General features: G+C 48.8%; 1 protein-coding gene across 4 annotated transcripts in view; it reads left to right on the top strand.

Moving 5' to 3' along the window:
• The window catches only part of VPS13B (vacuolar protein sorting 13 homolog B), a 3181000-nt gene extending 3166897 nt beyond the window's left edge, over window positions 1-14103 (top strand). For all 4 annotated transcript variants that reach the window (XM_078686964.1, XM_078686965.1, XM_078686963.1 and 1 more), the window contains exon 62: window positions 12600-14103. In XM_078686964.1, the coding sequence (XP_078543090.1) occupies window positions 12600-12848 (249 nt within the window). In that variant the 3' untranslated portion in view covers window positions 12849-14103. The remainder of the gene's footprint in view (window positions 1-12599) is intronic.
• Window positions 14104-15447: the final 1344 nt, after the last annotated feature.

Raw genomic sequence — 15447 nt, 5'->3', positions numbered from 1 at the left:
TGTGCCCCTCTCAGAAGCTCCTCTTCATCGGAGCGGTTCTCGACTCGGCGCTGTTTCGGGTTTATCCACCCGAACAGGAGGTCCGGGATATTCAGGCTCTGATCCCCATCTTTCGGCCGTTATCCCGGGTCTCGGTCAGGTTGACGCTGCGGCTTCTGGGGCTGATGGCCTCCTGCATCCTACTGGTGCATCACGCCAGGTGGCGGATGCGGGCTCTGCAGTGGGACCTGAAGTTTCAGTGGGCCCAGCATCAGGGCAACCTGTCCGACCACGTCCTCATCTCGGAGGGCACTGCGAGACAGCTGCAGTGGTGGCTCACGGACCGCGATTGGGTCAGCGGCAGATCCCTCTCCCTTCCCCATCCGGAGCACGTAGTTGTGACGGATGTGTCCCTCCAGGGCTGGGGAGGCCACATGGGAGAGGCGGAGATCAAAGGCCTCTGGTCTCCGGCCGAGGCCCGGCTCCACATCAACTTGTTGGAGTTACGGGCGATTCGTCTAGCACTGAAGGCATTCCTCCCCTCTGTCCCGGGGAGTGTAGTGCAAGTGTTCACGGACAACACCACCGCCATGTGGTACTGCAACAAACAGGGCGGGTGGGGTCGTGGGCCCTTTGCCAGGAGGCTCTGCGCCTCTGGCAATGGCTGGAACGCCAGGGCGTGACCCTGGTGGCTCAACATCTGGCAGGTTCTCTGAACGCCAGGGCGGACGAGCTCAGCCGTCGGTGCATGATGGATCACGAATGGGGTCTGAACTCGGACGTGGCGCAAGGCCTCTTTCAGCAATGGGGAGTGTGAGAAGTTGGCCTGATATATGATGCTCACTAGTTCTAGTGATCACATTGTATCAGTCCAAACATCCCTTATGGTGATTGGTTGTAAGTCAACCTTATAGACCAGCTATCCTAATGGTAGCATGGACAAAGCAGTCTTAGGCTAAACTCTTTTGGCATGTGAAGCCAGCTGTTTTACCACAATATAACCCCTTGAATACCAGATGAAAGGACACCACACAGGTTGTTATGAAAATAAACAGTATATTTATTAATAACAACACCTCTGAACTCTTTATGAGGTCAGAGGGCTAAGCACATGACAATCTCTTACGAAAAATACAACAAGTTGCACAAAATTACAATGGTGCCCTAGGGGCACGGCAAACCATATACTAAGTAAGTGGAATGTGAAAGTCGATAAAAGGAATGGAGCTGTCCAGAGGCTGTAGGATCGATGGGACCACGCTACACTAACTTCAGGTAAGTAATAGGAGGCCCACGGAACGCGTGTGCAGAGTGTGAACTCACACGCGAGATGCGTAACAACGTCTATGGACAGTACAGTTCAAGTAAAAGGTGAGTACGGACAATCCTGACTAGTTAGGACAACAACGACTGTGGAATTGGACACTAGGACAGTTAGACTACCCTTGAGCACCGAAATGCTCTCATTACCTCACCCACGGGCTGCGGGTGCATAGGTGCCAAAGTGTGTCGGGTTCTCGCGTTGAAGTCACTGGAGCCTGAAAGAAAAGATGCTGCAGGCGACCAGGAGGAAGATGTCCGGTGCGATCCAAGGGTGGATCGGTGAAGAAGAGGACCTGAAAGCAGAGGGGACAGTGTTCAAAGTCACTAGCCAGTGACCGGTGTGGAACCAGGAAGGAACCAGATGCTGTCGTCGCGATCAGGTGAAGAGTGGACGCTTGACTCTGCAGCCACGTGGACCAGGAGGTGTCTTCGACGACCAGGATGGAGGCACGAGCTGTCCCACGCAGGCTCTCCCTGTCGGCGGTGTCGGATCCGGAATTGGAGTCAACAGGCCTTGGCAAAGGCAACCCACGCGGTGAAGGGAAAAGACGTCTGGTGCGGACTAGGAGAGTCCGGGGTGCCCCTCTTTTGGAAGGGAGCAAGGGCCAGTCTGGAGCAACCAGACCAGCAGCAAAGATTCAAAGGTTCGTCGTCTAGGAGGTCACTAGCCAGCCGGCAAGTGACCAGACAACGCGTCGAGCAGCAGACAAGCAGAAGGGCCCCACGCAGATCTCGTGGATGCTGGAGGGCTGATCTTCGGTGCAGGGGCTGCTCGGGGTTGGGGCTTCTCAGTCCCCAAAGCACTTGGTCGAGTTTACCTCGGGAGTCGTGCTGGAAGCGAAGTGCAGTTTATTTCAAGATGGCCGGTCTCACGTGTCTCGTCGCACCCACGGATCTCAGCTGTGCTGCAGATGTAGGTTGAGGTCGGAGAGGTCTGGGAATCCGGGTCTTGTCGGGCTCTGAAGTCTGGATCCTGGAAGGAAGACGACAAAGGGAAGCCGCTGGACGCTTGATGGTGCCTTCAGTTGCAGGGTGGACACTCCTTGCCCACAAGGGAGATTTCTTCAGTCTTCTGTGGAGCAGAACGTCGAAGTCCACAGTTTCTTCTTGTAGAGTAGTTCAGGATTAATCTAATTTGGAATGGGACCAGCTCCTACCTTTATCCTGCTAAAGGGGGCTGCACTACTGACTAGGTCCCTCCCCTGGGTGGGACCAGGAAGGGGGGTGGTTACACCCCCTTTCCTTTGTCCGGTTTCCCGCCAGAGCTGGGGCTGGAGTGCCCCAGCAACTGGTTTGAACCGGTGTATGCACAGGGCACCTTGTGTGCCCCAGGCATGTCTCATTCCTTTCAGGCCTATCCTACCCAATACACAAAATCCTGTCTGGGGTGGTGCTAGCACCTCCCAAGGCAGGAAACCCTTTGTCCAAGCCGCCCTCGCTGGAAGGACTCCCAGCAGCAGGAGGTCAGACTTGTGTCTGTGGTGGCAGCATGCATTTTGTGAAGCCAAGGATCGAGTTAACTTTAACCGGGGTTCACAGTTACATATATGTCGTGTCCCTCTAGAAGGGTGGAATGCTACCCCCGTCGCCAGAATTGGCGAGGGGGTAGTATTCCAATTCGTATGACACCTTACTCGACATGTTTTGATAATGTTATACCAGAGTTGGCATTTAACCGCGAGGTTGATAATGCACTTAAGAGTATATGGTATAGCGTTATCATGGAAACAGCTAAAGGACTTGGTTCCGAAAGCTGTAGACAGGCTCAGCTCATGCTAGAGCACCATCTCACATAATTCCAAGCACTCTGCCTTCAGGATTGATAAGGCCTGCCATAGGAGTGACTGATAGGAGGATATGTGTCCATTTTTAGGGTTAGATATAGGTATACTATATCTATAGCAAAGGGTGATTACACCACCTTGCCCCAGCTGTCATGCAGCCAGTTGTGTCAGTTTTAGATGGCCAGCCAGGGGTGGCATAATACATGCTTCAGCCCCTGGTAGGCCCTGGGTACACCTATGCCCTGGATACCTAAGGTACACTGTACAGGGACAGATAAGGTGGGCCAGTACCAATTGGTAAATGCACCTAAAGTACATGGTTGTCAATTTAGAGAGAGAACAGCTAGGCTGTGGGTCTGATTAGCAGGCCCACAGCCAGGGAAAGTCGTAAACCAGTGAAGCAAAAAGCAAAAATCTGGGGTGACCATAGGATTGCAGACCCCACTCTCCTACAGGGAGAGCCTTGGTTAGATCTATTCGCCACCGAAGAGAACGCGCGATCAGGTGAAGAGTGGACGCTTGACTCTGCAGCCACGTGGACCAGGAGGTGTCTTCGACGACCAGGATGGAGGCACGAGCTGTCCCACGCAGGCTCTCCCTGTCGGCGGTGTCGGATCCGGAATTGGAGTCAACAGGCCTTGGCAAAGGCAACCCACGCGGTGAAGGGAAAAGACGTCTGGTGCGGACTAGGAGAGTCCGGGGTGCCCCTCTTTTGGAAGGGAGCAAGGGCCAGTCTGGAGCAACCAGACCAGCAGCAAAGATTCAAAGGTTCGTCGTCTAGGAGGTCACTAGCCAGCCGGCAAGTGACCAGACAACGCGTCGAGCAGCAGACAAGCAGAAGGGCCCCACGCAGATCTCGTGGATGCTGGAGGGCTGATCTTCGGTGCAGGGGCTGCTCGGGGTTGGGGCTTCTCAGTCCCCAAAGCACTTGGTCGAGTTTACCTCGGGAGTCGTGCTGGAAGCGAAGTGCAGTTTCTTTCAAGATGGCCGGTCTCACGTGTCTCGTCGCACCCACGGATCTCAGCTGTGCTGCAGATGTAGGTTGAGGTCGGAGAGGTCTGGGAATCCGGGTCTTGTCGGGCTCTGAAGTCTGGATCCTGGAAGGAAGACGACAAAGGGAAGCCGCTGGACGCTTGATGGTGCCTTCAGTTGCAGGGTGGACACTCCTTGCCCACAAGGGAGATTTCTTCAGTCTTCTGTGGAGCAGAACGTCGAAGTCCACAGTTTCTTCTTGTAGAGTAGTTCAGGATTAATCTAATTTGGAATGGGACCAGCTCCTACCTTTATCCTGCTAAAGGGGGCTGCACTACTGACTAGGTCCCTCCCCTGGGTGGGACCAGGAAGGGGGGTGGTTACACCCCCTTTCCTTTGTCCGGTTTCCCGCCAGAGCTGGGGCTGGAGTGCCCCAGCAACTGGTTTGAACCGGTGTATGCACAGGGCACCTTGTGTGCCCCAGGCATGTCTCATTCCTTTCAGGCCTATCCTACCCAATACACAAAATCCTGTCTGGGGTGGTGCTAGCACCTCCCAAGGCAGGAAACCCTTTGTCCAAGCCGCCCTCGCTGGAAGGACTCCCAGCAGCAGGAGGTCAGACTTGTGTCTGTGGTGGCAGCATGCATTTTGTGAAGCCAAGGATCGAGTTAACTTTAACCGGGGTTCACAGTTACATATATGTCGTGTCCCTCTAGAAGGGTGGAATGCTACCCCCGTCGCCAGAATTGGCGAGGGGGTAGTATTCCAATTCGTATGACACCTTACTCGACATGTTTTGATAATGTTATACCAGAGTTGGCATTTAACCGCGAGGTTGATAATGCACTTAAGAGTATATGGTATAGCGTTATCATGGAAACAGCTAAAGGACTTGGTTCCGAAAGCTGTAGACAGGCTCAGCTCATGCTAGAGCACCATCTCACATAATTCCAAGCACTCTGCCTTCAGGATTGATAAGGCCTGCCATAGGAGTGACTGATAGGAGGATATGTGTCCATTTTTAGGGTTAGATATAGGTATACTATATCTATAGCAAAGGGTGATTACACCACCTTGCCCCAGCTGTCATGCAGCCAGTTGTGTCAGTTTTAGATGGCCAGCCAGGGGTGGCATAATACATGCTTCAGCCCCTGGTAGGCCCTGGGTACACCTATGCCCTGGATACCTAAGGTACACTGTACAGGGACAGATAAGGTGGGCCAGTACCAATTGGTAAATGCACCTAAAGTACATGGTTGTCAATTTAGAGAGAGAACAGCTAGGCTGTGGGTCTGATTAGCAGGCCCACAGCCAGGGAAAGTCGTAAACCAGTGAAGCAAAAAGCAAAAATCTGGGGTGACCATAGGATTGCAGACCCCACTCTCCTACAGGGAGAGCCTTGGTTAGATCTATTCGCCACCGAAGAGAACGCGCGATCAGGTGAAGAGTGGACGCTTGACTCTGCAGCCACGTGGACCAGGAGGTGTCTTCGACGACCAGGATGGAGGCACGAGCTGTCCCACGCAGGCTCTCCCTGTCGGCGGTGTCGGATCCGGAATTGGAGTCAACAGGCCTTGGCAAAGGCAACCCACGCGGTGAAGGGAAAAGACGTCTGGTGCGGACTAGGAGAGTCCGGGGTGCCCCTCTTTTGGAAGGGAGCAAGGGCCAGTCTGGAGCAACCAGACCAGCAGCAAAGATTCAAAGGTTCGTCGTCTAGGAGGTCACTAGCCAGCCGGCAAGTGACCAGACAACGCGTCGAGCAGCAGACAAGCAGAAGGGCCCCACGCAGATCTCGTGGATGCTGGAGGGCTGATCTTCGGTGCAGGGGCTGCTCGGGGTTGGGGCTTCTCAGTCCCCAAAGCACTTGGTCGAGTTTACCTCGGGAGTCGTGCTGGAAGCGAAGTGCAGTTTATTTCAAGATGGCCGGTCTCACGTGTCTCGTCGCACCCACGGATCTCAGCTGTGCTGCAGATGTAGGTTGAGGTCGGAGAGGTCTGGGAATCCGGGTCTTGTCGGGCTCTGAAGTCTGGATCCTGGAAGGAAGACGACAAAGGGAAGCCGCTGGACGCTTGATGGTGCCTTCAGTTGCAGGGTGGACACTCCTTGCCCACAAGGGAGATTTCTTCAGTCTTCTGTGGAGCAGAACGTCGAAGTCCACAGTTTCTTCTTGTAGAGTAGTTCAGGATTAATCTAATTTGGAATGGGACCAGCTCCTACCTTTATCCTGCTAAAGGGGGCTGCACTACTGACTAGGTCCCTCCCCTGGGTGGGACCAGGAAGGGGGGTGGTTACACCCCCTTTCCTTTGTCCGGTTTCCCGCCAGAGCTGGGGCTGGAGTGCCCCAGCAACTGGTTTGAACCGGTGTATGCACAGGGCACCTTGTGTGCCCCAGGCATGTCTCATTCCTTTCAGGCCTATCCTACCCAATACACAAAATCCTGTCTGGGGTGGTGCTAGCACCTCCCAAGGCAGGAAACCCTTTGTCCAAGCCGCCCTCGCTGGAAGGACTCCCAGCAGCAGGAGGTCAGACTTGTGTCTGTGGTGGCAGCATGCATTTTGTGAAGCCAAGGATCGAGTTAACTTTAACCGGGGTTCACAGTTACATATATGTCGTGTCCCTCTAGAAGGGTGGAATGCTACCCCCGTCGCCAGAATTGGCGAGGGGGTAGTATTCCAATTCGTATGACACCTTACTCGACATGTTTTGATAATGTTATACCAGAGTTGGCATTTAACCGCGAGGTTGATAATGCACTTAAGAGTATATGGTATAGCGTTATCATGGAAACAGCTAAAGGACTTGGTTCCGAAAGCTGTAGACAGGCTCAGCTCATGCTAGAGCACCATCTCACATAATTCCAAGCACTCTGCCTTCAGGATTGATAAGGCCTGCCATAGGAGTGACTGATAGGAGGATATGTGTCCATTTTTAGGGTTAGATATAGGTATACTATATCTATAGCAAAGGGTGATTACACCACCTTGCCCCAGCTGTCATGCAGCCAGTTGTGTCAGTTTTAGATGGCCAGCCAGGGGTGGCATAATACATGCTTCAGCCCCTGGTAGGCCCTGGGTACACCTATGCCCTGGATACCTAAGGTACACTGTACAGGGACAGATAAGGTGGGCCAGTACCAATTGGTAAATGCACCTAAAGTACATGGTTGTCAATTTAGAGAGAGAACAGCTAGGCTGTGGGTCTGATTAGCAGGCCCACAGCCAGGGAAAGTCGTAAACCAGTGAAGCAAAAAGCAAAAATCTGGGGTGACCATAGGATTGCAGACCCCACTCTCCTACAGGGAGAGCCTTGGTTAGATCTATTCGCCACCGAAGAGAACGCGCAATGTCATCAGTTCTGCGCGTTGGAATTTCCAAGGCTGCACTCGCTCGGAGACGCTTTTCGTCGCGAGTGGAGTTGCGGTATATAGTACGCCTTTCCGCCTATACCACTTCTGCCCAGACTGCTGAAGAAGATCAAGCACGACCGGACCCAAGTCATCCTTGTGGCTCCGGACTGGGCACGAAGATACTGGTATCCAGAGCTACTCAGTATGTCAATCGATCCCCCGGTTCGTCTGCTTCTTCAGGAGGACCTTCTGTCGCAGCAGCAGGGGACGGTCCTCCACCCGAACCTATCCAGTCTCCAACTCCATGCTTGGAGATTGAGCGGCGACAGTTGAGGCCATTTGACTTGCCTCCTGAAGTCTGTAACGTCATTCGGGCAGCCAGGCGTCCCTCCACAAAGTTGGTATACGCCTGTAGGTGGAACAGATTTGTGGCATGGTGCACAGCAAAGGCTGTGGATCCTCTTGCTGCCCCTCTCTCTGAGGTTCTTCTCTTCCTTCTTTCTCTTGCCCAGCAGGGCTCTGCTCTGGGCACTATCAAGGGCTACCTTTCTGCCCTTTCAGCCTTTTCTGAGGCTGCCTGATCAACCTTCTTTGTTCAAGTCCCCTATTGTAAATAGATTTCTAAAGGGCATCACACACACGTTCCCTCCTGTTCCGTTTGTGATGCCTCAGTGGGACTTGAACCTTGTTCCTACATTTCTGATGTGCGCTCCCTTTGAGCCACTTCACAACTGTCCTCTCCGCCTTCTAACTCTGAAGACTGCTTTCCTGGTTGCCATCACCTCTGCCAGGCCCTTTCTTGTACTCCTCCTTTCCTTTCTGTCCATCCGGACAAGGTTGTTTTGCGTACTAAGCCATCTTTCCTGCCCAAGGTTGTCACAGCCTTCCACATCGGGCAGTCCAACACCTTGCCAACCTTCTTTCCGCCACCGCACCCCTCTAAAGAGGAAGAGCGGCTCCACCGTCTGGACCCAAAACGTGCGCTCTCATTCTATTTGGATCGCACACGCCAGTTCCGGGTGTATGACCAACTCTTTGTTGGATACGTGGGCGCTAAGAAGGGGAAAGCGGTGCACAAGAGGACCATCTCCCGGTGGATCATCTTGTGTATCCAGGCATGTTACTCCTTGGCTAAGAAGGAGCCCCCTGTTGGATTGCGGGCTCATTCCACCCGAGCCACGGCGACTACAACTGCCCTGGGCCGGGGAGTGCCCTTACAAGACATCAGTCAGGCAGCTACGTGGGCATCGCTGCACACGTTTGCAAGACACTACTGCCTGGACAGCCAAGTCCGGAGGGATGGCTTCTTTGGCCGTTCTGTCCTCCAGGACTTTCTGGTGTGATTATTGGTTCGCAGACCCACCACTGGGGTTGGTATTGCTGGGGTATCTATTCTAAGGTAAGGAATCTATCACACGCGGAGGCGGCGTCTAAGTACCCCGACGACGTCATCACGGCGCCCACGACGCCGACGACTGACGCGGAGCCGCAGACGACGCCTACCGACGCGCAAGGGTACTGCTACACAAAAAAATTCCGGATCCAGTCTGACGCCTGGGGATATTCTAAGGTAAGGAATCTATCACTAACTAATGTCTCTTACAGATATATCGTTACACAAGTAGTAACTTGTGCTACAGTGTGGGGGAGAGAAGTAGATAAACTGTTGTTCCTCACGGTGGCATCTGTGCCACAAGTCCACCAGGCCCATGACTTCTATCCATTGGCCCAGTTGGGGCTACCTGGTCTCCTCCCCAGGAGGTAGTTTGAATCAAGCTAGGGTTATACGATGGCATTGAAATCCGCTCCCCCACTATTAACCCTGGGGGACGTCTGCCAGGAGCTGTGAGATTTTGCAGAGGGTGGGAACTAGTTGGGATGGTTTGGCACATACATTCAGCAAAAACCACTTGCGGCCCTCTAGTCATCTCAAGACCATAATATATCTACCCAGTGCATTGGTTACTACTTTGAGTAGCCCGAGTGGTACACTCTGTTGTAACCATGCCTACCCAGGCAGGAGCAATTGGTTCACCGCAAATGGGTTTCCTGCAGCATTACCACTACAGGCTGTTACCTCTTAACATAGAGCAAATCTCTTAATCTTTTCATTTACACCTTTTAGGTTCCGAGACATCACTTTGTCGCCCTGTGGCTTCTCGGGGCACCCAGCCGAAGCCATACTGGCTAAATCACCCCTGAGCCGCAGAACCCCCGCAGATGTCTACTGCCCTGACACATAATTAACAAACAAACAGTATACAACTATATCCTTTAAAAATATGTTTCGTAAAGCACTGTGACTCACGGGCATCCTGGTGTTGCAAAGAGCACACAGAAAGGAACAAAGGATCAGAGATTAGTTAGTGAAAAGCCAAGTCTTGAGGGCTTTTATGAAAGATGAAAGGTCAAACTTTAAGCAAAGGTATTGCGGTAAGGCGTTCCATAGGAAAGAATAGGGGCAGCCACCAGCACTAGCTTTGCGTGGATTGGTGTCACTACAACGCATGCTTTTACCACGCATGCCTTTACAACGCGGTTTTTACCACGCAGTCCATTACAACGCATAATGCTTTTAGGCGCTGGATAGTGAATTATTTAATTTACTATTCCAACTCCAGTCCCCGTGGATAGCAGGGAAGGTGTTGGATAGTATATTAAATACATTCCCTATCCTAGAGCGCCCCCCAGCGCATTGCGTTGTAATGGTTTGCGTGGTAAAAGTTGCGATGTAATGGTAGTGCGTTGTAAAAAATTTGTTGTAACCGTGCTACACCGCTTTGCGTATATTAGGGACAACTAAGAAGAGCGTAAGTCTCAGGAAAGGTGACAAACAAAGATAATCCTACTCAGAAATTTGTGACTGTTTCCATACATCACCCTGTAACAGATTCATAAGCATTTGAATTTAACTTCCTTTTCATTCAGCAGACCGGGAATTCGTTTTAGATGACCAGACATCTGATTCCAATGAGGGAATCTAAGATTTTGCATGATCTGCAGTTTATGTAATTGATATTTAGGCAGGGTCAAATATTTGGGTATTTTACAAGCTAAAACTGAATGCTAGCAAAACCGAGGTCCTATTCTTTGGGAAAAGCACCCCACCCCCCCCTGACCTCTGGTGGCCCACTGAAATGGGTCCTGCTCCCACCCCTGGCACCAAGGCAAAAAATGTGGGTGTGTGGTGGGACGAGACGCTTTCTTTCTCATCCCACATACAACATATCACCTCTAGCTGCCACTATAAACTCCGCAACCTCCGAAAATTCCTCTCCCTCTTACCAACTGACTGTCGCAAATCGGTGGTCCACGCGACAGTCACATCCAGACTGGATTATTCTAACGGCCTCTATCTGGGCCTCCCGAAATATCTGACACAACGCCTGCAGAGCGTGCAGAATGCGGCTGTGAGATTGATAAAACACGTGCCTTTTAAACATCACATCTCTCCGCATCTTCACGAGCTGCACTGGCTCCCAGTGGTGAGCAGAGTAAAATTCAAAGCGCTCACCCTAGCGTACAGAGCACAAAAAGGGAACTGTCCCAATTATCTTAAACTCCGACTCCCCCGCTACCACCAAGAGAGACACCTGCGCTCGAACTCGCAGATCCTACTGGCCGTACCACGAGCGAGAAGGGCGAGACTCGGAGGCAGATCGTTTTCGGTAGGCACTGCAAAGCTCTGGAACTCCCTACCCTCTGCCATCCAATCTGCCTCGTCAGAAGCCATCTTTAGGAAACTCCTAAAGACCTGGCTCTTTGCGCAGAAAGCTTAGTACCTCTCCCTGCATTTCCTCTTGGGTTCTGCGGTTTCTTTTTCAGCGCCGGGACACCTCCACGCGAGGTAGCTGTTCGCGCTATATAAATATCGGTATTATTATTATTATTATTTGCATTTTTTGGCAGGGCATAATAGTGATCAAGGCGCGAGAAAATAACCTGCAGAACTGCAACAATAGAATTAAGAGGAAGCTACAGGAGGATCTTTCTGAGTAATCTAAGATGATAGAAGCAGGTGGAAGTCAATTTGGTTATTTCATCAGAGCAGTCCATCTGCTAATCAAAAACAAGCCTAGGGTTATGCACCATCTTTTCACCCATCTCAAGAGGCCACAGATATTCGACCAGTTGTAATGCGCAGAGTGAGAACCTTTTATGATTAAGACTTTGCTCTAGTCTGAGTTCGGAGTTAAGAAGTTGTTTTGCATCCAACGGGTGCCAGCATCATATAAGATCTGAAACGTTCCACCATGCAACAACTCTCGATAATGGAAAACTAAAACCGATCTTAATGATAGAACTCTGGATAATGGCACAAAAGAGTTACATTTTTACAAGAGTTTACAGAAATGTAATACTAGCTGCTTTTATTCACTCTACTTATTTTTACTGGTCATCCCAGTACATGGTTACCATTAGAAGAGCACCGGTTCTGGTACGTAACTTTTTTGGTATATTGTCATTCCCTTTTTACATCATTGGAGATGAACTTCCACATTGGGGATGATTCCTTTTCCCTTATTAGGACACTTACAGATTCACCCGTCTTGCCTCACCCCTAGTCATCCACAGCCACCAGACACTTCCCCGTCATACTGTTTCTTCTAATGGTACCCATGACCGGCAGGCTGTTGATGCATGACCTTCACTATTTATCCCAGCTCCTTCTGTGCCTCCCTTGGAATCTCAGGTTGGAAAAAAGGGCTACTACATGCCCTCCCTACACATATCCCGATATGCCAGCTAAGTGAATCTATTCTCCGACACTTATATTAACTCCTGTGGTAAGTGCTTCTTTACCTCACTATCGCCTACCTCTGATTAACCGTCAGCTCTACCCAGATGAACGTTGGTCTACACATAGATGTCAATCTTCCTTGTAGTCAGAAACATTAGTACATTAATCCACATTTCGTTGAAGTAGTTCTTAGGCAACGTGTCAGAACTTTATATAAAACAGTGAACATAAAGAATTCTACACAGATGTTCAGAGGACCCATGGAACATTTATAATTGAGAATAACCATCACAGTAAGGAAATATAATAAAGCCATTGTGGAAGTGCAGCCTCTTGGGTTTAGAATAAAGTCAATTCAATTGTGATTTCACACATGCTCTCCGCTACGCCAGATGTTAGCAATTTATAGCTGCCGAATTGAAAAGAACTAAAATCCTTATATTTAATTTTCAGGTGGATGGTGTTAGAGAAAGGCTGTCTGAGCAACAATACAACAGACTGGTGGACTATATCACAAAGGCATCCTATCATCTAGTCCTGACTTCCTTGACCACACATATTGCACCCAACATCACTGCTGCTGAACCTCCTCCTTCTACGGTCAAGACTTATCAGTTCCTCGTCGAGCCACATTTTGCGAGGGTTTTTATCAGCAAATTCACCATGGTGAAAAATAAGGCCTTGCGGAAAGGATTTTTCTGATCATCACATATTGCCTGAACATCATGCAACTGCTTTGAGTACAATAGAGACTCAATGGAAATACATATGCACATGCTTGATATTATTTCCAAAAGGGATTCAAAGTTGTTGTTTTTTGTTACTTGAATTGTTTACATGTAAGGGATGTATAATTTTCATGTTTTTACCAACTCCAAGTCTGCCATTGTTGTTCATCTATAACTGCCTTGAAAAGTTTGTTGTTGGCTATTTTGCACTGAATGCCTCACAAATTTGCATAGAGTTTCGAATTACCTTTAAAGTCAGAGCACCGCAAATAATGGACTAACCATTGTAGTTGAAAGAAACAACCACAAAGTCTGGCTTATTCGGAGCTTGGCGAATGCGGTTATCTGCCAAAAAGTGGCAGATGTCCTGTCTGCACTGTATAGAGTGTATACCCGTGTCCCGTCTCCCTATCTGTAGTGCATACTGCCCACACTTGGACATCTCCCAATTTTTAGTGGGTACCTCACATCCACCATACTCTAAAGAAGCCTCTATCGCTTTAGTTCCCTGTTTTAAGGCAGTCCCTTCAACCAGGATTCATTTTTCAGAGATTAATTAAAAGATATGAAGGTGAAAATGATTCTAAGCACTCTATGCAGAAATTAATTCTTTGTTGCCATTCGTTGTGGGAGCAAGAAGGTTTCACTGGAAAATGCACTTCTCTAATAAGACCATTTCTTTCAATTGTCTGAGATGAACGTGTATTTTTCAGAACAATATATTCTGATATGTAGATAGATACAATAATCCAACCTGTATGTTTTTGTTGAGATATGTGATATTGCTTAAACATGACCAAAACGGTGCTGTTGGCACAAATGTGAAATAGAATGGTGTAAATATATTTTTCATCATGTTTTTAAAGAAGATATATTTTAATGGATAATATAATTCTGTCGAACTGCGCAACCCAGCTTACAATGTCAGCAAAAGAGAAACAATTGAGGCCTAGGGTGGGGGGAAAAGTTATGTGTTCAGCCTTCTGCACTAATAGTGAAATGCGTCACGTTGCCAATTTGCCATACCTGCAAAACCTAGCTAGTAAAATGTTTGTCACTGATTATTTTTAAGAATGTGTTTAAAAAAGGAAATGTACATATGTTCTCGAAATCATTTTACCTAAAGTCAGCAATCAAATGTTTTCTCTTCCTGACTTTTCAAACGACCTGAACAAATTGTAATATAACAGAATTGTTTAAATGAATAAAATCTGGGTATTCCTACGGCACCTAGTGTACATTAAAAATGTTTTCTATAGACCCCTCCCACAAAGGAATACAGGCTGAAGGATTTAGCAATATGTAATGATAAATGAGTGAGTCATCCCATTTTCCGTGTGGGGAGTCCAACTGTACCATTATAATAGTAGTCCCACGTTAAGCATAAGCTATAGGCTATTACTACAGTTAAGTATCCTAGCCACATCATTTAAAAAAGAACCAAACTTCAACCAATCGGAGAGAATTCTGAAAGGATGGTAGCAAATCAGGGTGTGGTTTTGAATCTTCAAAATCACACCCTGAGTTGCTACCATCCTTTCAGAATTATACTGCATGTTATGTGTGAAGGAAGTCACATCTCCTCAGATTAGTTGATTATATTTTAGTATTTTTTTCCAGGATTTCAGAAACTTTTCTTTCATTCATCTCCTACTGCAGAATGTCTGTTTCAACCAAAAACAGTGTTCAGACCCCATTGCTCTTGTAAGAAAAAGAGATTACATACTTATGACACTCATAAAGACTGTATTTATTGTTTCTGTCAATCCCATAAGCCTAAAGGCTGCAAGATATGCAACAAACCTTCATCTAAGACACAAAATTATAGCGAGGCAAGGCTGTTAATTTGGCTTCACAAATTAAAAGGGTAACTGGCTCGAATGAAGACTCATCTAAACATGACAAGAGGTTTCATTCTAAGGAAAAACCTGTCTCTGAAACAGGTACAAATGAAGAAGATACATCTCCTTCGAAAACAGAGTACTTAAAAAAGATAAACTTAGAAGCAGGTCTCCTGAGGTACCTCACGCTTTGAAAAAGCAAAAGCTTCAACTTGAACCATGCTCTCTAAAGAAATTGCACACTCAATCAAGAACTCCTTCTCCGAAGTGCCGTTGTCGCCATCAGCTTTCCTCTTTCCTACATTGAAACTATTGTAGCCTACAAAGGTGCACATGCCACAGAGTAAATAATAGTTTCACGAAACTTCGTTGGCAACACTAACTAGGGCATTGTATACGAGTCTTGTGTTAATGCAAACTGATAGGATCAAAGACACCTAGATGTCAGTGAAGCAGACTATGGGAAAACTGTTGACGGCTCCCCTGTCAATGAGACCAAAGGTGACATCTGCCGAAAGCATTAGCTACAATGAGATACCTGTCGACAACATCACAGTCAAGGAGACTTCTCCGCGCCACAAACTTCATCTGCAACAGAAGAAGTTTCTGCACAAATAGCATTTATTTCCGAGTCAGGAATGCCAGGAAAGATCATGCCCAGGCGTCCGTCCCCTATAAAAATCTCACAGGAACTACCTGAGAGATTTTTGGACACTGAAGAGTACGTTAAGG

The sequence above is a fragment of the Lissotriton helveticus genome, chromosome 4_1 (genome assembly GCF_964261635.1).
Source record: "Lissotriton helveticus chromosome 4_1, aLisHel1.1, whole genome shotgun sequence".
NCBI classification, from domain to species: Eukaryota; Metazoa; Chordata; class Amphibia; order Caudata; family Salamandridae; genus Lissotriton; species Lissotriton helveticus.
This window is presented reverse-complemented; position numbering and strand designations above follow the sequence as displayed.